Source organism: Python bivittatus, unplaced genomic scaffold (genome assembly GCF_059951505.1).
Source record: "Python bivittatus isolate LINGU-HERP-01145 unplaced genomic scaffold, Pbiv_v1 ctg000570_np1212, whole genome shotgun sequence".
Classification (NCBI taxonomy): domain Eukaryota; kingdom Metazoa; phylum Chordata; class Lepidosauria; order Squamata; family Pythonidae; genus Python; species Python bivittatus.
The window spans coordinates 11,108,270-11,133,089 of NW_028277097.1; the positions used below are offsets into that span (position 1 = coordinate 11,108,270).

The following is a 24,820-nucleotide window of genomic DNA, read 5'->3' on the forward strand; positions in this document are numbered from 1 at the left end:
TAACCCTTGACATAAAGAGGGAAACATCTCTTTGCTATTCAAATTTATCTAGCAATATGTCACATTGTACTCGATAGGATATAATTGAGATGAAATGTGTAAGATTGCAGCTCTCTGACAGTTCAGCAATGTTGTCATACCTAATGACTAACATCAATTAAACTGAGCAAAGTTTGCCATATTTCTTGACATCTCCCAAATTATGGATTAATTTTGGGGGAGGGAAGTTGTGGATGATAGCATCCTATAGCATACATAGATCTTTGGACATTACATCCATAATCACAAATATGCATATTCGTAGATGTACATTTGTAAGGCTCTCCAGATAGATATACAAAGCCCACAAGAAGAATTGAGGCTTTTGAATAAACCCTTCCTCATAAAACCATTTGAACATTTTGCAGGCTAGCTAGTCTCCTGGAATTTCAATTTTACAGGCTAGTTAGTCTCCTGGAAACGATTCTGTTTGAATAATTTCACTCAATGATAATTTATTTCTTGCAAATATGATTTTTCCTTTATTAGATATTGGTGCTTTGTTTTCAGCCCATGCTGATTGCTGTTTGAGATGCAAACCTGTTTTGCTTGTCTGTAAAGTGCTTTGCTAACAGTCTATGATACAACTGCAATTTTTAAAATGAAAAATAGAAAAAATATACATGAAAGAGAAGCACTTGAAGTCCAAAGATAACCTTAAAAAGAAACAGACCAGAGATTTTGTGACATCTTACAATAATATCTTGTGCTGCTTATATTATAGTAGTGAGTTCATTGGTAAACCGGTGACTATTGATAAGTGTAAAATATAAGGTAGATATTTTTTTTCTTAGTTTGTATCTTTAGTTTGGTTCAGTTTGTATTTTTTAAGGTTTTTTTTTGTAAGACTAAAGATTGTTTTGTTAGAAAAAATAAAAAATATTAAATTAAAAAGAAAAAAGAAAGAAGAAAGAAGAAAGAAACAGACCACATCACTTAAAGTACAAAATGTGTCAAATTCCATAATGCTTTATTAAACTTTTTAACAGGCTGGATCATTTTAGTACAACACTTCATTTTGTCATATTGATCTTTTGCCATGGGGAAAACAAAAGGCAACCATTTCTCTTAAGAAAATAAAATGGAAAAAGATGATGAGCTTCACTTTTTTTTTTTTGGTATCAATATAGCCATATATTTAAACAGACTCCTTTAATGAAAATGGACTTATCTACAAGATTACATCCAACATCATGTATGTGAACTTCAACTTACACAGCAGAGCTTTTATTCTCTCCTTCCCCACATGCTACTTGCGTGGTTCCAAATCTGATCTGAAAAGCTTCCTCAACCTTTGAGAACAGATTGGGAGGAACTGGAGGTGCCAGAAGGAATTTACCATTGCCCAGCAATTTTGGATAGAAACCAAAGTGTGCCATTCCACTCAGTATTTATAGACTCTGTATGAGAAAGATTTAAAGGTACATGTACTGCCATCAAACTGTTGGAATCACAAACACTTCAGCAAAAGCATTATTTCAGGTAGCTTCCCCTTTCAGAAGCCATTTTACAATCCAGAAAGTTAGGCCATGTGGTGAATTTCATCTGGAACGATTGCGACCATCTACTGTTTGGAAGTTATACTCTTTCAGACTAAGATATTGTTTCAAAACTTCAACACAGCAAGGACATCTTCCAAAGGTTTCATGTGGATTCTGCAGCAAAGACAGATATTGCTTACATTCTCGTTTCATCTTAAATCCCAAGAGCAGGATTTTCTTCAAAAAGAGAAACATTTCACCCACTGTGCTTGGGATATTATGTGCATTGAAGGAATTGAATGAAATAAAAATAAATCTACAGAGAAGACCAGTTTAGGATTGTACATTGAGATAATTTCAGAAAAGAAATGACACTGCAACATGTAAAAACAAAAGTATGACTTTGGGTACACATGTGAAGAGAGAACAACCAAGTGATTTTGTTTAGCCTTTTCTCCCAAGATATTATATTACTGAAGCAAATGAATGCAAACTGCCCATTAAAGTGTACTAGCAGTGTTTTTCCTCTAAATAGTGGTGGATTCTTTTTTCAAAATTCAGCCATAAGCTCAAACTAGCTTGGGAAGGGTCACATTCAATCAGCATTTGCCATTCCTGCTCTGCAAAACTGTCTCCTTCAGCAAAAGCTGGAAGAGAGATGAGTCCTATTCACACTGCATCCATCCCCTGCCCCCCAACATCTTGCAGTGGGAAGGCACTGAATTATATCCTCGATCTGTCAATTAATGTGTAGTATAACAACAGGAGAATCTATGGGATTCAGTTCCTCCTGTGGATCTTGAAGATGGGCCTTGGGCCTTCTGGACACATCGCACAAGAGAAGAGAATATCTGTAGTTCAGGGTTGAACTGTGGAGTCCTTGGTGCTCTCTAAGCTTGGTTGTTTGCTTGCAGACGTTTCATTACCCAACTAGGTAACATCATCAGTGCTAGTGAGTGTGGGGTTTGCTCCCTATTTATATACAGCAGCTTGCCCTGCCAGTGTTGGTGGGGGTGTGGTTTTCTCCTTGGTAGTTCCTTGATTATATAATTAAAATCAAGTGTAATTATATAAGCAAGTATATAAACAGTACATGAACAGTTAAAAGAAAATATTTGCATTTGATTGACTCTTCTAAAGATTAATATCTTGGAAATCCAAGGAAATTGGTCAGAGAATTAAGTATGTTGCTTTGAAGAGACATCCTATAATTAGAAATAAAACCTTGCAAAGAGAGTTGGTAAAATTCTTGCCTAAAATCCTGGAGAGCAATTCAAATGAATGTTTACAAGAGTAAATTGAATGGAGCAGTGGGCTGCTAGGCTACCATCTATGACTTTTGTATTTCAGAAGAATATCTGCCAAGAGAGAAAAGAGGTAGATCTTTCTTAGGCTTCTGTAAAAGCTCCACAGCCAAATCTTGATCAAAACTGGGAATTTGTCATTTAAAACGTGACTCACTGTAGCTGAAGGACATAAAATGTGATTTAAAAAATCACCTCTATTGGTAAATAGATATTTCTAGTGAGATGCTGGAAGCTGTGATGACTTGTGATTTTAGGGCCTTGTACAACATAATAATAAATCATGACATTGTATGAGCTATCATTTCAACTTTGAGAGTTAGGTATTTTGGGGGTATACTTCTCTTTCATGTAGAAAAACAGGTTTTTACCAATAGATGTCAGAAATGTAACAACTTGCCTTCAAAACGTTTACAAAATTTCCACGTACACTAATCTATAAAGAAATAAATACTATATTTCGAATTGAATAGGATCAACAACATTAATTTAAAAATAAAAAGCTCTCAGTCCAAAGCATACTTTTTCAAAAGTCAGTGCTACTGAACACAATGGGACTCAGTTCTACAATGCTTAGAATTGTGCCTGTAGGATTCTACTGCGATTTCACTATTTTCCTACTCTGTCTCTGTCAATAATACTATTAAATTGGGGCAGGAATCCAGGACAGCAGATTGACGTAATCTTTGTGCCAAATGAAAGAAATGTATGCATAATTGCATACTCTCATGTTGTTGTGCAAATCCTGCTAGGTAGGAATCAAGAAGGAGAAACCAAACTTCCATAATATTCAGGTATGATGGATCTAGCCTACAGGTTTATAGTCCGAGGCAATCGTTTCTAAAGTTGTTAAAAAATGACAAAAGTGTGGAAACCAAGGTTGTTTCAAATAACAAAAATGGTATTCAATTGATGACATCAGGATTATGGAACAGGGGAAGTTCTTCCTCATTGTGAAGAATGATGATGAGAGCTCCATATGTTTTAACTGGAAAAGAGAATATTCTTGATATCCCCAAAATGGAGTCCCATTGGAGAGATCAATTATTTGTTCTCCACTCCAGAGGGAGAACTAGTTCACATGAGATGATTGTACAGGAAGCAAGATCTTACTTGATAGTAAGATGTAGCTTGGAAATGGAATAAATTACTTATAGGGTTAGGGGATTCTATTTCCCTTGGGATCTTCAAGGGAAGATTAGCTCTGGATGTCCTGAACTGAGTGAAGTTTTGGATCCAACAACCTATCATGGCATTTCCAACCTGGTACCCTTTAGATGTATTGGACTACACCTCCCATGAACAACAATCTAAGTATGTGACAACACACTTCAGCTGGTTAGCTGAAATTCAGACAATAGATTTCAGCTGGTTACTAAATCATGCCACGTTTTAGATTTGTACATTACCCTGAACCCTAAACTAACCAAATAGGCTGTGTGCATGTAACATAGTAAGTCACACATACACTCAGTAACCAACCTGACCTGGTTATTTGTGTTGTGTGAGCACCATCTTTGAATCACAATATGCTTAGTTTGGTGGGGTAGTTTGGAAGACTTCCAGATTAGTTAGAAGCTGAAATTCCAAGGCTATTAATAGTTGCATTGTAAGATTATCTGCATGTCTTTTTTGCAGTGACAGGAGATGGTATACCTGATGTATGGTCTCTTTTCTGTACAGCAACTGAAACTAGCATTTATTTCATGTTATATCAGCCTCAGCCATGCTACATACAAAATGCTGGAAAACTGAATTTGTCCACAACATCCCCATGCATTTTCCCCTTTAGTTTTTAAGTTATTTTTCTTTCTAGAACTTCAGAGTAACACAGATCTTTAAAGTGGGGGCGGCAGCAATATTTGAACATTTTAATCTCAGCAACTGCCCCTATTCTATAAAAGTTTATTGGTCTAGCCTGTTTTCATGTTACTTGTAGGAGACTGAAACAGTAGAGATGAGTACTAGGCTGTTCATGTTTCCATTGAAGTATGTAGATGAAGAAATCTAATTCTTTCGCTGGTTAAAGTTCCAAGTTGCTTCCTTATCTCTGGAGATAGAATGCCAATAAACTGCAGCATTGTTGATGGACAGTCCTGGCACCACACACCCCCCCCCCCCCGAGTGGAAAGGGCAAACACACAAACCAAGTATCGGTCAGATCAGTTGCAAATTGGGTACAGAGGAAAGGGCATGGGGTGAGGAGATGCACACACTTTGCACAGCAACATCCTCTTCTGGTTCACCAGGCAATGGTCTAAGACAAGAAGAAAAAGGGGGGGGGAGCCAAGATGAAAGAAATAAGAGTTTTGTTTTATTTTTTGAGACAATTCCCTGGAAAAAGTAGTTCCTGGTTTTGGGGAGCAGCTGCCAGGCTCACTCCTAGTTGTCTCCAGGCTCCTAACTTTAGCTACTATTTTAAATGTCCACAAGGTACCTGACAGAGGGTGCGTCTGGAATGCTGAGAGCTCCAAGGTGACTGGTATTAAAGCTGATACAGAAGACTACTAGCACCCATTGACTGAGACGACAGCACACTGGAGATGATTTAACCTGTTGTTCCAAGCCTGGAGATTGTTTTGCTTCCCATAGCTATCAGTCTTAAGGCCCATTTCCACCATAAGGTGCCTTTGTAACATTATCTTTTGGTAGAACAATGTCCTTCCATGCTGTATCAAGCCACCAAAAAGGTTCTCATGAGATGTGAAGATGGCTCCTTTTCATGCCATAGTAGTTTGCTTTCTGGGAAGGGAAAGAGCTATCTTGTAGCTTCTTTTCCGTTTTAGGTGAAGCCTGTGATTCAACTAGGAACCCATGCTAGATATGGATGGGGAAGAAATCTAAGCTATGAAGTGATGGAAACTCACTTCTGTACCCTACAATTAGCACCTTCAGGGCTGATATATGTTAAACATTTATTTCCAAAAATGCAATTAAATGATACCATTTGGGGACAAGGATAGGAATTATGGTAGACCACTTGCTAGAAAGGTGCATCTGGCAATTATGGCTCAATGTTAGAAGAGATGGAAAAACAAATATTTTTTTGATTGGCTCAAAGTTAACTCAGCTGACTGTTTGTACTCCCCTGCCAGGCAAAATTCTGGGCTGCTTCTGTACTTATCAGTGTACTTTGATAGGCCAAAGTTTCAGAATTCATTCCTAGCAATATCTGAACTGAACATTTGAAAGTTCCAGAATTTGTTCATATATACATCTATAATTTCCAGGCAAATGACAGAAGATGAATCAGGAGAATAATACAGCAATGACTGCACACCACCTCACTACTTAACGGTAGCTGAGTTTGAAGACTGACGCTTGGAGGGGCTGTTTGCTTGGTGAATTCAACCCTTTTCTGAATTTCTTCCCTGTCCAAGGAATTATGGCAGCTCCATCAAGGTTTCTCTCCCCCGCCCCCACTTTCTCTTTCATTTCATCCCAGAGCAGCTACACTTTACACCATCTCCACCCTACATTTAGGTTTTTTCTTTTCTTTTCTTTTCTTTGCAGTTTCTGCTGGAAAGAGGAATATTTGTGTGTGTTTCTGTAAAGAAGGTTTAAGAACAGAGAAGGGTCAGTCTCATATATACATATGAGATCACTGGTGCCTTATTCTATAGGAAACTAAATTTGATTGATAGTTATGAATTCAATTACTATTAATCTATTTTGTTGTCCCTGCCCTGTCCTTGTTTGGCTCCTAGCAGAAGCACACAGACACACACATCTTATGGGCACATATTTATTCAGGGGAGAAATTTATTTTGGCTGAAGTTGGCAAGTCTAGTTGATAAGGAGGGAAGCTGGGCCTCACATAGGACTTTTGCCTGGGGTTTTAATTCAAATCTACTCTTCCTTTTTGTGGAACGGATCATTTAAATTTAGGGTCATCTTCCTTTCAGGGAAGTATGAAAATAAGGGCACAATAATGCCCTGAAAGGCACAAAAGAGCAAAACTAATGGAAGATTATATAGAATGTCTATTTCTGAAGAGAAGCTACTTCATAACTTTGTACATTCACAAAAATTATGGTATAAAGACTTCAGACATTTCAGAAAAATAGCCCAGGCTTTAGAACTAAATTTTGTGACACCAAAGTTGAACAACAAAGATACAGTTTCAATAGAAGAGAATATCTGTAGCTCAGGGTTGAACTGTGGAGTCCTTGGTGCTCTCTGAGCTCGGTTGTTTGCTTCCTGTTTGTATACAGCAGCTTGCCCCGCCAGTATCGGTGGGGGTGTGGCTTTCTCCTTGGTAGTTCCTTGATTATATAAGTATAATTATATAATTATAAACAGGTATATAAACAGTATATAAACAGGGAGCCAACCCTCCACTCACTAGCACTGATGATGTTACCTAGTTGGGTAATGAAACATCTGTAAGCAAACAATCAAGTTCAAAGAACATCAAGAACTCCACAAGATACAGTCTGGTAAACTCAGTTTATGTTGGACTATAACTAGCATCACCCTCAGTCAGCTTGCCTATTGCTAAAGCAAGACCAAAGCAATGATGCCCTGTTCATCTGAAGTCCTATCCCAGGCTGCTTCAAGCCAAAGGCAATGAAGGTTTCTATTTAGATGAGTTTTTCCCTTCAGGCAATTACTGCTTGTCCACCCCCCAACAAGATGTTCTCCATTAATTTCAGAGCTGAGCTGAAACATAGCTTTATGTCTTCACACACACACACAGAGCAACTCTTTTTGTCAATGGGGCCAATTGTTGCACCATTCCTTAGGCTACAGACCTAAATAAGCTCTATCTGAAGAATCCAGAGTTTGGGAATACAATATCCCAACATGGGAGAATTTATCTATCTGTATTTCCAGAAGCAATGCATAGACTCCCAAAGCAAAAAATGTGTAACATTCTAGGGTCAAGGTCCATAAACAACCTTTAATAATGTGCTAAAGGGGCATCTCCAAGGAAAGTGGATGAGGTCCAAACAAAAACTAACTTGAATTCATTTCATTGACATTCATATTTGAAGTAGTTAATACTTTTCCACGAGTAGGGAGTAATTGCATTTAATACTTCCCTTCTTCTGCTTCATTAAAAATTACAATTGTTAAGAATTTCTGGACTTTTCAGGTTATGCAACTCCTTATTTGTCTTATTTCATAATAAATGACCAGAGTCATTTTCTGCCTGGCCCTTTTCCCACTCTCTTTGCCTTCCATTGTGTCTCTGGGGCTGCCAATAAATGCAAGAGATTTAGACCTTATTCAGCAAGGTTCTTTGATCCTGCCTGCTGTCTTTTAAACAACATAAGGAACAGGGCTGTCAAAACTATGGCAGATGAGGATAAGGGGGAAGAAATACATAAGCAAGATTTGACTCAATTGACAATGTGATTAACCTTTTTTCTGGTGAATTGGGTGGGTTGTTTTTTCCCCAAAGAATATGCTTATCTGAGCTTTCTATTACCCTCCTAATATTTACTGACCATTTTTCTGTGTTACAAAATTGGTCCTTTTATGTCTGTGTAGGATGACTAGCCATTTTTATAAAGCATCTAACTGAAACACCAGAATCATTTTTACATCACTTTGTCAGGGCAGGGCTAGATGAAGCAAAACAAATAGCTCTCCATTCAGCCAGGACACCATGGTAGCCATTAATAACACACTAACTTATTTATTTTAATTATTATTTCTTTAAAATGTTTTATCCCATCCTTCTACTTAAACAATACTCCAAAAATGTGGTTTTATCTTTACAAGCTATTGTGACACCATAAGGTATTCCTTTTTTTCTCATCTCCCCTTTCCACTGTTTTTTATTCAATAATCCTATATTTCAGCCTTTCTGATCTGGCTGACTATGCTGGTAGAGTTCTGGGAGTTGTAGTCCTACACATCTGGAAGACACCTTCTTGGAAACCTGTTGTAGCCATTTATCTGGGCCTAAGCCCAGCTGAACCCAGTGGATCTTACTTCTAAGAGAATGTACCAGAATATATTGTCAGCACAGGTGGGAGAACCATATATTGAGAAATGAAGGTGGGCTGAATGATTATAGAGCAAGAGTAAACCGTCATCAAATCATTTCACAATGCACAGATAAGCTGAAAGAACAGGAAGGACAAAGAAGCTGTATTCTACCATGGATATCCAGTAAATTCAATTAGTCTTGCATCTGCAGTATAGCAACATCTGAAAGGTATACAGAGCTTAAAAGAAATCCAATTAATATGCTTGTCTTCAGCTTTGAGCCAGAAGGTCCTTCTGACCTAAATTGGGCTGTACTAACATTTTAGAGACAGAAAACAAATCAAGAAAGAGGGAAGGAAAAGGGGAAACACCAATAAGAATCCTGTTTTGTGAAAATACTTACAGGAAATTACTCAATAAAGGGCATTACCTTCAGCGAACAATATATTTTGGGTAGCGAGTACATTTCTGATTTTTAGATGGTGTTGAAGGCAACAGCTCACAAAATAGTTTCCACAGGGCAGGCCTGGGCATTTGCGAAATGGCTGCCACCAAAGATTTAATTTTCCTCCAACTTGTTTTCCCTTTGAAGATGCTTTCTACAACTTCTTGCTTTCTTTAAATGTGCCTCCCCCAACCCATGGACTAGTCATAGCGTAGCTACCCAGCTGGTCTTACTTTCTAAGAATGACTGTGAAACCTATCTGGTGACCATTATATTGTTGGGGGCAGGGGGGCAGAGAGCACTGTCAAAGGCTGGTCCTTCGCTTAGCTGAATGCCAACGGGTCCATGAATCTTTTTTTTATTAAAAGACATATTTAGAAAAATTAAAACTTGGGTGCCCAGGGAGATGTTTGCAGACTGTCTAGCATCACCCTAGTAGTCTATTTAAGTCTGCAGCCTTCGTTGGACTGTTACCCATTGGTTGATTTTAGATTTGAAGGCAAAGATATGGAAAGCTGCACTGAATCAGCTTTGTGATTTATCAAATGTGTTCTGCTCTGAGTCCTCTTCCAGTGGATTAGAGAAACTGTGTTTGTTCTTTCCCTCTTACACTATTACATAACATTTACAAGACAAGCATTATCATTTATTCATGCAACATGTCATACGTTATAAAAGTGGCTAGATAACTGCATTTATTAAATAAATCTTGGGGGGATGGAGCCCAACACCACAAAATACAACTAATATCTCTAAATTCAGCTCTCTCTAGTTTTTTCTGTACTTTTTCAGCCATTGCCAGATTTCACAACTGAAAGATACTGCACCAAAAAGACATGGGCAAGGAGAAGGCATACTATCACATTAATATTTATGATTTAAAAAAAGAGATCTCCATGTGGTACATAAAGTGCTTCTAGAATCGGTGCAATCAAAAATAAAGGGGGGAAATCCTTCTCATTTAGATACTAACAAATGCATACAAACAGAAAAGTACTTTTTACAGCCTCGAGATCAAGCAAGATCAGGATTCATTCAAAATGCCTCCATTGCAAGAGGAGAGAATTAGTAAAACAGTCACTATACAACAAACAATCAAACATTTTCCCCCCAATGACAATAGTGCCCCAACCCATCACCAAAAATGCTATAATACATATAAATACTTAAGAAATAGGGAGGCAATTTTGTTATTGAAGGAGAGATTTGGCATGCTGGAATATGTTATGATCTTCCTGTAAATATTCTGGATGATTTGTAGAAATATTGTCTCCACCCCATCACAAATTTTGCTTTCGTTGCTGTCTTGGAAACCACAATGCACGCATTTAAAAAGGCATTCGGTACTTTCAGATAATATTTCCAATTGCAGAATATATCTTACAAAAAATTTACTTATTCTAAAAGACGAGAAGAGCATGATGCTAAAAACAACAAAAAGCAGATTTGGGGGAACAGAATGCTTCTGGCATACAGTCTAGACAAATTAAGAGGAAACAAAATGAGCTCATTCTTCCAGTACATTATTGTTTTTTAATTGCAAGGAAATAAAACTTGAAAATCATTGTTCCAAAGTAAACGTGAACTGTAATACTATACCTGTAAAATGATTAATTCCATTCATTGCCATTAGAAAGTATGTAAAACATTTATTAAGGGCTTTTGCCTACAGAGGCACAACATAAATAGACAAGTCCTGCTGAAATGTCATTAGAGTATACATCAACCAGTTGGTAATTTGTGGTGGAAATTTCAGAAATATTATCCACAAGTGAAAGGAAGTTATTTCCCATTGCTGGATTTAGACATCGGCACTGGACAGAAGCTTCTTGCTCCATGAACCAACCGCTGTGCAATTGTTCTGCTCCATCTCCTGTAAATGTCTGCCTGGCAAATCAAAAAGTGCTTGCAGAACTTGCTCCAAGAACAGAATCTTTGTTTTAATAATAATATAACAATAATAATAATGATAATAATAAGCAGGAGCAGGCGCCAACTTAATCCACTCCTTCAAATCCTTGAGCGTTTTCAACTGCCATAAGAAGCTTCTCTCGCAATTCTTCAAAAGATTCATATGGAGGTAAGTCAAGGCGATTAAAGCTGCAATAGAAGAGGGGGGAAAATGGAGAGTCACTTTTTGTGAGATGGGGGGACTATATAAATTTGATAAATAATAAATAAATAAATAAATAAATAAATAAATAAATAAATAAATGTTTGCATTCATTTCAAATCAGTGTCTATTTTTCAGAGTGTGAAGGGACTCATGGCATTTCTGGGCAATTTCACCTTTTAAAAAAAAAATTGAAAGGAATCTGTCTGAGAGGTGACAAATGAGCAAATTTCCTAGCTGGACCTTGAGGTAGGTCCTGGTCAGTTCTGATTCTGATTCAGTGTAGAGGAGATGTGTAAGCCTAGGGGCTGAAAGCATGAAAAACTAAGAGTTACGGTATTACATTTAGCCAATTGACAGACTAAAGCTGAGTCTATATGTAGACTTGTAGAGAACAGAAATGGAAGAAAAGGGGTTAAGTTGTCATGGCTTGATAGATTCCTTGGGTGGAATTCTGTGGGTGATATGCTTTGATATGCATATAACAAATGGTGGCTTTGGATTTTTCCCTGTCAAATTCCCCCCCCCTCCCTTTTTTGCCACCAGCCCTCTCCCTGTGCCATTTCCCAGTCTATTCAGAAATACCCCCCAACACTGAGATGTAACTTCTCAAGAGGCAAAGGAAAATGCTTTCTGCTCCTATAGAACCAGTGCTAGGTACAAAGACTGCATTTGTCCATGTTAGTGGTGTGCTAGACAAAGCTAGAAAAAAAGTGTTAGAGGCAAAAATGGAATTTTCATTTAAGTGTAACTTAAATAGAATTAATATGAGTCCTCATTTATTTAATAATAGTACCATGACCCAGATATATTAAAAACGATGGAACTATGGGGCCTACACCCAATGTTTCTGGAAATCATCTTCTTCACTAGACTTCTGGAACAATGAAAAGTAACCATCTTTCCAATTTATGTGTAATAAGACTGCTTTCCTCCCAAATAATTATGCCATGGGTAGACAATGAGTTTCTCTCTGGATCTCTGAACTTCAATAACCATTATTCCTAACAGCAAGTCCAGTGGAGAAGATTTCTGGGAGTTATATTCCAAATTTTATGGAGGTCACCAGGTCTTTTATCCTGCAGAATGTCATCTCAGGTGCAAACTAGGTATGTCCTGCAGCTGAACAGCCCCATGGCAGCAACAGAAGCCAGAAAGGCTAGAGCAGCCATTGCCAGGCTTGGCCTTATGTTGACTAATATTAAGCTATTTCAAAGGGCAAGAAGCAATCTGTGCCTAAGGAGAATTGCTTCTGAAACTTCCCTTCATTTCCTTGGAGGGAACATACTTCAATAATTGGGGTGGGGGGTGGGGCTGGGGGGAAGAGAGACAAGGTTTCTTGACTTATAATAGACTGGAAACACCTTTCAGATAATTTCATCTAAGCATGAAAATATCTCAGCGGACCTGTTGAAGAATAGACTTTCTTCAATATGTATTTCAACAAGACCTCAGCATATGCAGCCTCTTACAGTGAGACGCCTCAGTCTATGCATTTTTCATTCACACGTTTTCCACAAAGCTTTCTAGCTCTCACACTCCAATTTTCCAGGGAAGACGTAGGTCTCTGCTCTCTCAGATCTTTCTCCCCACCTTTATTTTTTTCTCTCAGTTTATTCATTTTTTTATAATGAAGGAAAGGAAAGGGTACTGATTTGATCCTACTCTGAAGGAAGTACACAGAGAAATTTTTAAAGCTCTTACCAAATTTGACTTCTTTCTCTAAGCATTTTGATTCTCAAGAGTTTGGGCAGACTGTCTTAGAATTAGCAAATATTTCTCCCTTTCACAAACTACCTGGAAATACGACATAAAGGTGCTTCAAAACGTGCAGCTTAAAAGCGTCAGGATTGATGTGTGAGAGATGAGTAGATTTCCTTACGTCAGTAAACACAATATATTAAAAATGAGAATTGCCCAGATTATATTGCCCAACATATCTTTGTGAGGTGAAAGAACTGTAAAGAGGGAATTTCTTTAACAATTGATCGATCATTTGGAGTTCAGAGCACTATAGTATTGTCTCCCTTTCCATTTCAGGACTGACCAGATGGGGAAAAAATTATATAGTTAAAAAGAAGAGGCAAAAAAGATCACCAATACCCACAGATTCTTTTAAGGAATTTTAGTAATATGAAAATGTAGCCCTTTATTGCTGCCTTCAGAATAATTTAAAAAATTTATAGTGCTTCATTCCTTAATGGAAGTGGATAAAGATACACAGAGCAACTTTTGAACTACATTTGATCAACTAAATTGCAAATTCCAATCCAATCTGCAGAAAACCACATATTATTAAGAAAATAGTAGAAACTGACTTACAGAAATATGTTAGATCTTTGTTGCCAAGATCTTTTACCCCACAGATAGTGTTTTATATCGTGGAAAGAAGCTTTATTCAGACAGATTTCAAAAATAGATGTATAAACAACATCAAGATTTTTCAGCATGCCTAGTTTGTTCTTCCCTAATATATAAGGAATTCCTCAGATGGAAGTTTACAGTAGCACAGGCTGTTCTCTTATGATATAACTTGCCATTTCAAATCAATCTTGGCAAGCCTGATTCTAGCTGAATACAGATTTTACAACAGTCTTAATAGCAAGAACATTTTAATTACTGCTTTTTGCATCTATAAATACACACGTCTAATATATGAAACTTAATGTGGAAAGTTTACATAGGTAAAAACTCCATCATATTCAGCTGAAAATACATTCCTTGGAGATGTCTAGAAAAATGTCAAATTTAATTACTGAAAATATAATGCTTGATGTTTTATTACTCACCATGTGTGAGCTCTGGGTAATTTATCAGGGCTTCCCCATTGCTCTATTGTAAACAGCTGAGGACCATTTGAACCTGGTTCAAGAGAAGCACATAAATGGATCAGATGGTCATAAGATTTGATTTATGAACTCTGCAGCTTGTAACATTGTCTACCTCTTTGACTTCAACTCTGCTTTTCAACTAGTTAGCAGGAGTTTTAGCAGTCCCAGTATGTCTAGAGGGGAGAGGTTGGGGAAGGTTGTTCTAACTCAATGAGATCCCTAAAGAAGAGTGGCTGTGGTTGGAAATGTATCTAACACTCAAATATGTCTAAGAATGTGTTTGCTAGGAGTGATTAAAATATTTTCCCTATTAATGAGTTGAACCATGAAGAGGAAGCCAAAGAATTAACCAGCTCAAGAGGATCAGGGTGCTTGGAACAAGATCATGTATATGCCCAAGAATGAATTGAACCCAAGACCTGTCAGTCAGTAGCATTTAAAGTAGAAGAAAACACCACATGGCCCAGATTCTTCTGAAAGACTTGCCCTCTCTAGACCACAATCAAGACATACTGTGTATTATGGGTTGAGAATGAATGAATGAATGAATGAATGAATGAATGAATGAATGAATGAATGAATGAGTATCCACCCACCCACCCATCTCTGTAGACATTCAGCGCATTTAAAGCAAAATTCTTTGTATGCTGAATGCCTACATTCCAATCTTTGGCAATTTCCATTAAAAAAAGGATTTGGGTAGCAAAGCTGGAAAGTTCACTATCTGGAATCTTGGCAAGACCTTGTTAGAAGGAACTACTCTTACTAGAAACAGTAATAATAATCTGATACTGTAATGCTGCTTTGTAACTTTCACGGAGTTCTTTTCCTTATTTCCGCAATTAAGGTTTTTCCAACCTTAGCACCGGGGTGGCCCCAAGGAAAATATGTTACCAAACATATGCAGTGGTGCAAGCAGTAATGGGCACTGCACGACCTGCATTGGTTGCCAGTCTGCTTCCGGGGGCAATTCAAGGTGCTGTTTGCCACCATAAAGCCCTTCATGGCATAGGGTCTGGGTATCTGAGGGACCACCTATCTCCAATGGTTTCTCCCTGCCCAGTATGTTTGGGCAAAGTGGGTGTGCTCCAGGTCCCTTCAATTAAATGCTGCCACCATGTGGGATTGAGGAAGAGTGCCTTCTCTGTCAATAGCCCTTGCCCTCTGGAAGAGCGTCCCCCCCAGACACTGACAGCACCCCCTCTCCTGGGGTTCCAGAAAACCTTTAAGGCCTGGCTACGTTCCCAGGCTGGGTTCATGTGGTTCCTATCTGTTGGTGGCCCCCAGTCATATTTTTGTACTGTTCTGTAATTCTAGTTCTAATTCAGGCTGCCTGTTTATGTCGGTGTTACCTTTTTAAACCATTTTACTGGGGTTATTTTGTGGATTTTGTAAGCTGTCCAGAGTCTTCTGGAGTGGGTGGCCATATCAAATTGAATAAATTAGATTAAATTAAGTAAGGGAAAAAGAACACAGTATTGGGGTTGTGTGTGGCTTTGGCTTTGGAGTGTGAGAGGAAACACATGAAGCATCCACCTGCAACTTCAACCCAAAGCATCTTTCCCCAATATTGGACTGCTGCTGCACTGCAATCCTAGGAAAAAGATGCAGCTCCTTTAATGAACTGTGGATGGGTGTTACATTCCCACTTACATGCCCTGAAGCATCTTTTTCCCCTTTGAATCCAAAGCACTACACTTGATTGATTTGATTTTGTTCCTGCCTTAGTGACTTAGGCTGTGTGTGTGTGTGGTTTGTGTGTGTATGTGGTGGTTTCTCTTATATTTGAAGCTCCTACTAGAACAGCAGGTGGAGGCTGTGGCTGGGGGCGGGGGGCTTCACCCAGTGTTGACTGGCATGCCAGCTTCAGCCACTACATGGGCAGAAGAACCTTCCTACAGTGACTCATGCCCTTGTCACCACCATTTAGACTACTACAACCTGCTGTACCTGGGGCTGCCTTCAAAAACCACTCCGAAGCTGCAGCTGATTCAAAGTGCAGCAGCCTGGGTACTAACTGGCATTCACCCGTGGCAGCACAATCCACCAGGGCTTCAGCCCTATCCTGTTACCAATACGCTTCTGGGTGCAATTGAAAGTGCTAACCTAGAAAGCCCTATATAGCTTGGCATCGAACCAGCCTGGCTGATTCAATCTACCCAAGGAAAGCTGCTAATGGCTCCTCAATTTAGGGGGGGGGGTGATGGGGGGGTTCAAGGTTTGGTGATGCTGCTTTTCAGTTGTGGGCTTGGTCCTTTGGAACAGCCCCCCCAGTGAACATCTGATTCCCATGTGGATAGCCTTCTGGAAGCAGTTCAAAACAGATCTTCTTCTGGAGGTGTTTGAGCTGTGGTGCCATCTTAGTTGGGTTATAGATTGGCTTTGTAATTTAATTTGTATTCTTTTTATAAATTGCTTTGTGGATCTTTTAATTGTGTACTTTTATCGCATATTTTGTCCTGTAAACCACTGAGGATTACAACAGTCTATAAATGCGATTAGTAAAGAAATATTTTCATACAATTGTATTTAGGATGGAAAGAATATGCCAGCGTTGCTTAAAAGAGTGCAATTTTCAAGTCATCCCACTCAAATAATTAGAGATCATTAAAGTCACTTTCACAGTAACTCACCATAAAGTTCAGCAAATCCATTCATAGGCACTCGTGACGTCCCAGTTACAAACTGCAAAAGCCGGATACGTTTCTCAGCATCCATCAGTAAAACAGCCTATAAAATATATTGTTAGGAAGCTGATGAGTAAATTACCAATGAATCTCACACCCACAAGATTTCTGCTTTTTATCAGGGCTTTGTAACTGATAAGGCCATTTGAGAAAAGGCTGAGGTATTTTCAAAAAAGGAATGTTGTTAAAGCAAAGTGATCAAATGTTGGAGTTCGAGCACAACGTCAGAATGAATCAGTGTTACCTTCCAAAACCACTGAATAACAGGATGGTTTGGACAATATCCATTCTTGTAGATTGCGTGTTGTCTCCAGTCATTCACATCAACATCGCCAAGACCACACATTAGCAACTGCGAACAAATGAGTTTTGAGAAAGGAAATCAGGTCATGCGCTAAGAGAATTTTTTTTTCTATAAAATCATAGAGTTGTGATCAGGTAACTATATACAGGTAGGGGTGTGTGTCTGTGTATTAGTGCTTCAGTTCTTGTAGACTTTGCACCAGTCGATACTCCAGAATCATCCTCTTTCTGTACGGTACGGTGCATAACCAGAACTGTTTCACTTCCACAAAACATGAATTATCTTAATGAAAAAAATCATTTCAGAACAAATGTCGAAACACATCAGCCTGTTAAAGGACAAGCTAAAATATATTAGCAACAAACTATCCTCTTCATGTTCACTGAGTATTAAGGGTTACTGTATTAAAGTACTAGTATTGTACTTTATATTACTGTATTAAAGTACTAGCACTTTAATATTACAGACTAAGGCAGTCTGCATGGATTCTATAACTTTTTGAATGGGAAAAGGGCAAAACATTTTTATTTAGTTATAGCGTTCATCTCTTATCTTTTTTTAACACTACTTCAAGTAAAATACAGTTTGAAAACCTGTATTTCAAACACATTCGAAGTTTGTTTCCTTCATTCCTGTTTCCCTCATTTCCCCATCTGCATACTCTGCTTCATTTGATCCATAAACTGAAATCTGTCATTGCTGTTGTGAGCCCAACCTTTAGCAACTTAGCTAGGAGTTAGCACCACTGTACTTAGTGAGACAATTTTCTGGGTAAAATCTTACGTCTGTCTGTGCAGAAGTCAATTCTGTTGCGCATACAACTCCAGCTAAGACGGTTCAGGAACACAAATGTAAATTAAAAAGGCATTGATGCTGTGGAGCCACATTAAATTTTTGAATGAATGAATGAATGTTCATACACGCACGTATGCTGCAACCCTAGAAACTGAATGGGCCTTTCTAATGATCAATAATATAATGTAATATACTTGTAATAATCAAGTACAGGATTGGGCTACGGGTCTTTTTTTTTTTTTTTGAGATTGCTTAAATGTTGAGCTGGCACTAGCAATTCTGAGAACAAGCTTGTGGCGTTATTAAAAAGCCCCATCTAAAGCAAGAGAACTGTAGGATCGTGATGTTCGTGATGTATGTGCGGAGACCTTGCAGAATTTAGGCCAACGGGATTTTTTTTTCTCCACCTTGAGAGATGCAAGGACTTTCCAGCTGCTTCCACCAAAGAAACCCCTACTTAAAGACAACATCAAAAAGCAACTAACCTCCAGTTCATTTTCATCAAAAATTTTAATTAAGTCAATGGGCAGGAGTTCTGTAAAACCCTGAAACCGGAATGGGGGAGAAGAGAGAAGAGAAATGGATTCAATACATTTTCAATATTTAAGTCTCACAGTTTAACAGTGCTGATGTATCTTAACATTTCAAAGTATAAGATCGGAGGAAAGCTACAACAAACAGCTTCTAATTCAGAGAACTTGGGGGACCTGGGAAAAGAAGTGAAACACTAGAGGTCTGAAAAAAGGTCTTCTGTAATCTTAGAAATCTAGGTAGTTTCCACAGGGAGTTGCTCATTCTTGCCAACAGTAACTCCATGTGACAGATGGTATGCCTTCAGTTCTGCACAGGGTTTTGGGGTCTGTTTGAATTAGAGTAAAAATGGTACATGCCGATCAAAGAGGGAAGAAAAAAGGACAGGCAACGTTCATCCATTTCTTTTGCTTCTCAAAATCAGAACATAAATTATCATGCAGAAATCAGAAGGATTTGGTGGTGAAGGAATACATGTAATTGTTAAACTGAAGTTCAGTGTTCTGAGTAATGAGCATGGCTGGGTCATACTGCAATGAACAATGTATTCTCTGTATCACAATTTTGTTTTTGAAGGCATGGCACTCATATCCTGTTCCCCCCTCCCTTAATTTTTCCATACAGAATTCACTGATTTGCAAGGATGTAGGAAGGAGAAATGGAAGATGGCTCTATTGAGCTGAGGGAGGACCCTGTACTGGTTTTTCGTATGTGTTCATATAAACTCCTAGATGAATATTTTGAAAGCCTGCCTGATCCATCCATCCATCCATCCATCCATCCATCCATCCATCCATCCATCCATCCATCCATCCATCCATCCATCCTCCCTCTCTCCCTCCATCTCCCCAAATCTGATTTTTCACCAGAGTGGACCAGGTGGCAAAGACAAAGAAGAAACTGTTAGTGAAATGTCTTACCTCAAGAAATGCATTCATCTGTTTTTGAACCCTGTTGACAAATCTCCACTGGATGACTAAGCTACAGGACACAAACCAAATGCAACATGAATTTCATTACGAGAAAACATGATTATTTAAATAGCTTAATTACCCTAACTTTTTCTGGCTTTCCATTTTGAGCTTTAATAATCTTTCATTTGACTGAAATAAAAAATAGATGAGGCAAATACAATCCTTCACGTTTCAAGATCCAATTTCACTACCTGCAAAGCACATGAATACATACAGCCTTTCGGTAATTCCTCAGATATTCTTTCAGAACTCAATGAGATGATTAAAGAATACTACTGATGAACATAAAGGAGTAATTCAAAGAGTTCCACTTTTTAGAAAGTGTTTTTATCAAAGTGTTCCACTTTTACAGCCTAGCATTTAAATAGATTTGCATATGTGCCTTAAAGCGCAAAATATAACCTTTCCAAGAAGAGATTTGCTGTGTAGAGATGGCTTGAAATTAATTTTGTGTTTTCTATGGATATTATAGTCAATGTATTGTATTTGTTTAACAAGAATTAAATGCTCTATTTAAAAACTGCTTACAATGGGGTACTTTAGGGCGATATGCCTACATTTTATAATTAGGGCAAGGGTATATATTACATTTAGATTGAAACCTTTTTCAGTGGAGATAATTTAATATAACTCTTTGAATACTTTAACATTTTCTTTGTGTTTAAAGGCCATGATAAAAACATAATTATATTTTTATGTGACAATTCATACCTGAAACTTCATAAAAAGCATTTGTAATTGATTTTATTTGAAGAGGCATGGCAACCAATGACCCATCAAGACAAATGCCAGGTCATGAAAATTTGCATTTTTTTTCATAAGTGTGATGGAAAGAATTTGACATTTTAAAAATTAGTATATAGGAGAAAGAAAAGGCATAGATTGTCCGTGCCTATCCTATTACAAATAGGTACCTGACTCAGAAGGAAGATTCTGCTTTGAAATGGTCATGGAAATATTAGGAGAAAGAGGAGAGCCAGCATCTGACTGGTGAGTTTTCCTTCAACTACTTCTCATCACACAAGCTTAACATCTTCATTTGACTGACAGGAGGCAAGTTCTCCCCTTCCCAGACAAGTAATGGGCAAAAGAGAGAACCCATCATTTCCAAATCCATCCTTGCTATATTTTATGGTCGCTACCACCAGCATTTATGATTTTTCTTTGAAGCTTCCACAACCCATTTCTAATTAGAAGGACAATGCAACTACTTGCAATTACCCATTATAGATGAATACAACAAAATTTATCATATTTTAAGATGTAAAACAAGCTTTCTTCCATAGCTTAGCTTAGAAATTGGACATTTAGTCTGGTTCAAGGTTAGGATTGGATCTCCCACTTGCTGGGCCAAATCAGCTACCAAGAGTAGGGCCAGAGCAAGTTCTCTGCTCTCAATAAAGTCACTACTATCAGATGTTATCTGTACCTCCATGCAAGAAGAGAGAGAGAGCCACTGCTCCCCATAATGTGTTTTTACCTATGCAAGGTAAAATGAAAAGCAGCAACAGCCCATGCAAGATGAATCAGGGAAGAACATTTCCTACCTTGCCCTGCACAGAGTGTTTTGGTTTGTTCACATTGAGCAAAAACCCTGATTTCTACCTCATGTTGAATGGCCACAAACAAAGGAAGGAGAAGGTGATTCCTGCATCACTTGACATGGAGCACAGCTGCTCTTGCAGCTGCTGTAAGTAAAATACTTGCAAGTGAGGCTGTGCCCAATCTTGCCACCTGGCACTTTCCCTCTTTGGCTGCTTGCACACCTGAATTGTGTGATACAAGCGAGGAGGGGGGAGCTTCAGAGATGAGTTTCAGGGAATGGGCTGGGCTTTGTTGAAGCCTTCTGGGTAGCTTGGTAGGTCAGATTAGGTCCACAGGGTCAAGGTTCCTCATTTTTGACCTATAAGATTTTTTTGGGGGGGGGTGCCTTCGAGCCATTGTTGACTTTGGCAACTGCCTGAACAAGTCCCTACAGGTTTTTTGGCAAGATTTTGGAAGTGGTTTGCCATTGCCTGCTTCCAAGGGCTGAGAGAGAAGGACAGGCCCAAGGTCACCCAGCTGGCTTTTTGCCTAAGGTGGGATTAGAATTCCCAGTCTCCTGGTTTCTAGCCTGGTGCCTTCACCACTAGACCAAACTGGCTCTCATAGAAGATCTTTACTGACATGGAATGTAAACATTTCAGAAAAGAGGAACCATTCTTCTTTAAAGTTTTAGCATGGTATGTTCCTTCAATACTAGGGTTCCTGTAACTCTAGACTTCTTCTCCACTAAGAACTCCTATAATTGCTTAAACATTGGGCAAACTGCTTCTGTTTTGTTTTAGAGATAGTCCTAAAGTTATGATAGCAATTGGGGCTGGAACTTCTGTCATTAAGCGATGTGGTCATGAAGCGTGACATCATGTGACTGCATCGCTTAGTGAGGGCAATCCTGGCAGTCCCCACTGCCATCATTAAGCAAGGATCATGGGTCATTAAGCGAGGACCTCATGTGACTGGGACTTTTGACTTCCTGCCGGCAACCAACAAACAAACGCAATGGGGAAGCTGGCAATAGGTTGCAAGTCCCAGTCACGACAAGCCTTTCCTTAGATGGCTTGCAAGCAGGCCGGCAGATGGGTGAGAGCTGCTGGCTTCCCATTGATCTTGCTTGTTGGAAGCCGGCAGAGAAGGTTGCAAATGGTGATCACATGATTGTGGGATGCTGCAACTGTCATAAGTGCAAGCTGACTGCCAAGTGCCCAAATCACGATCATGTGACCATGGGGGTGCTGCGGTGGCTGGAACTTCGAGGACCAAGTGTAAGTCCATTTTTCCAGCACCACCGTAACTTTGAATGATTGCTGAACAAATGGACGTAACTCAAGGACTACCTGTATTTTTAATTTATTTCTACAGCAAACCCTAACTAGTCCTTCTGCAAATAGGCATCTACCTATTAAGTTGAATGGGGGAGTCTCACTCATTTCAACAGGTGGAAATTACATTTCACATGGAAAGACAGGGAGGATAGATCATCCTGATTAGGGAAACCCTCTCACTGAAGGCTTGACTGGCACTAATGATTCCATTTCAATACAAGGTTACTTATTAAAGCATTTAAATCTTACTGAATGCAGCTTATTATGTTATGTTCTCTTTTAATATCAACAGGGCTTGCCATTTCACTGATTTAACATGCCTTGGCATTGATAATATAGAAAAGGTAAGAAATATTTTAATAAATAAACAGAAACAAATGATTATGGTGCTGTGGTGTCTAAGTCTACAATTGCTTCTAAAAGAGTTTTAATTTGATATGGTTTCTGCGGTAGTCTTCTTGAAGTCCATTTTCACCATCTAAGCCATCCAGATTGCTAAAACATTAAACTAAGTAAGTAAGTAAGTAAATATATTTAAAAATACGTACTCTATATATTCCCTTTTATTTTCATTTGTGACCATGATTTCCGACCCGTTTGGCTTCAAATCAACTTGATATGTCTGCCAAGATAAAAAGATAAAGAGACCTATTTTAGAATGTTAAAAACTGGTTACAGTTACATCAATCCATTACATTATGAAATGCATCAGTTCTCTGCTCTTCTAATACTTTTTGGACACATAATATGGGTCAAGCTATTTATAGGGGATTCCAATTTTAAATTTCCTTTTAGTTATTTAATTATTTTAGTCGTTATTGACAAAACGTTCTGTGCTTAGTTTCCAGGAAGGGTTGAATTGATGGAGTATAACTGCTAAATCAGAATCAAGCACCATGTTTCATTAGCAAGGTAAAGGGAAGACAGATTGGTAAGTCATCTGCTCTGTTATAAAAGAATTAACAGCGTTCAGTAGGGACATAGATGGCAGCTTCTGGAACACCAGTCAAATACTGTTTAGTATCTCTTCAGACCCAAGAGCTTTGCATTAGCCATAGGATTAAAACAAAATGTTTATGGTTCTTCTGGGATGACTTAAACATGTCTCAAACAAACAAGTTCCAAGGCAAAGTATGCTGATCATGAGCAAGATATTTCCTAGGTTTAAAAAAAAAAAAAAAGGCAGGCATCATGTAGGCATTTGTGTGGTAACACACAAGACAGCTTCACAAAGTAACAAGAGGTTGTGAGCAAAATTACATGCTGCAATTTTTGTTGTACACCTGTGTAAAAATGCAAATCTAAAACAATGTGTTTGAATAAAGTTGGATCACGTGACTCAACTTTAGTCCAACACATTGTTTTAGATTTGCATTTTTACACAGGTGTACAACAAAAGTTGCAGCATGTCTTTTGAGATTGCTGCATGAAATGAGCCTTAACAATGTTTTCAACATACACATACACAAATATCATGCTTTAAACTTAAGAAGAGAGTCTTTCAGAAACACATTCATGAACCTTTTAATTTGAAAAGTATATGTAGATTTCATGGGATGTATCTTTTAATGGAATTTGCTCATACATACATACATACATACATACATATCTCTCCTTCTAGATCATAGCAGATTTTTCTTTCAAATATCAGTGGTTTCACTGAATTGATTTGAAAGCACCCACTCAGAAGAAAAATATATTCAATCAGACTGGGCCTTGCAGTATTTATGTGAGCCATAACGTGAGCTTGCAATGGCCAGCATGAGCTCTTCCTTCCCTTTGGCTTCTCCGCCGGAACTTCAAGGCAGCCTGAAGAGCATTGCACCACACCTGCTTTCCAATGATAAAAGGAAGACGCCAAGGGCACCAGGGTGTGGAGGAGGATTTGTGTTGTGTGAGAGAGCAGAAAGGAAGACTTTGCAGAGAGGGAGTGGGGCAGCAGACATGAAGGTACAGGAGGAGCAAGCTTGGACTTCACTAACCCAGCAGCAGACGAGCTGAAAGGAGAAGCAGAGCCCAGCAGCTTCACCACTCCAGCAGCCACGCTGAGAAGGTCCAGCCAGCCAGCCGCTGGTAAAGCCTTCCTTTTCTCACCCCAGCACAGACCGAGGAACTGCCAAGCTGATGCTTCCAGTTTAGAACAGCAGCTGACAGCAAGAGAAGCCAATCTGAAGGTGGCTAAATGGTGGCCAAAGATTTTGGTATAAGCTCAAGCACAAAGGAGAACAGAATTGTTATAGACTTTTAGGAATAAGATATACACACAGGCATAGATGTTAGTATAGGATAATATAGCATAGGCTTAGTAATAAGTGGTAAGGTAGAAATTAGGAAAATAAATTTGTTAAATTATTTAATAAAAGCTTCCCTGGAAACACAGGGAAGATGAAAACGTCTGTTTGTTGCTGGTCTGTACCATTTCCCAAAACAGCCCCCTCACACCATATGGAGATCTAAACCCAGTCATCATAATTTCTTCTGAGTCAGGAATCTCTGCAGTCATTGGCATGAT

At 38.6% G+C, this 24,820-nt stretch overlaps 1 protein-coding gene across 9 annotated transcripts in view; it reads right to left on the bottom strand.

Moving 5' to 3' along the window:
• Nucleotides 1-7,707: 7,707 nt before the first annotated feature.
• Nucleotides 7,708-24,820, bottom strand: part of NEDD4L (NEDD4 like E3 ubiquitin protein ligase) — a 284,304-nt gene continuing 267,191 nt past the window's right edge. For all 9 annotated transcript variants that reach the window (XM_088152729.1, XM_088152728.1, XM_088152730.1 and 6 more), the window contains 7 exons: nt 22,857-22,930; nt 19,391-19,451; nt 18,425-18,484; nt 17,085-17,192; nt 16,787-16,883; nt 14,112-14,184; nt 7,708-11,309 (listed from right to left, as the gene is read on the bottom strand). In XM_088152729.1, the coding sequence (XP_088008855.1) occupies nt 11,207-11,309; nt 14,112-14,184; nt 16,787-16,883; nt 17,085-17,192; nt 18,425-18,484; nt 19,391-19,451; nt 22,857-22,930 (576 nt within the window). In that variant the 3' untranslated portion in view covers nt 7,708-11,206. The remainder of the gene's footprint in view (nt 11,310-14,111; nt 14,185-16,786; nt 16,884-17,084; nt 17,193-18,424; nt 18,485-19,390; nt 19,452-22,856; nt 22,931-24,820) is intronic.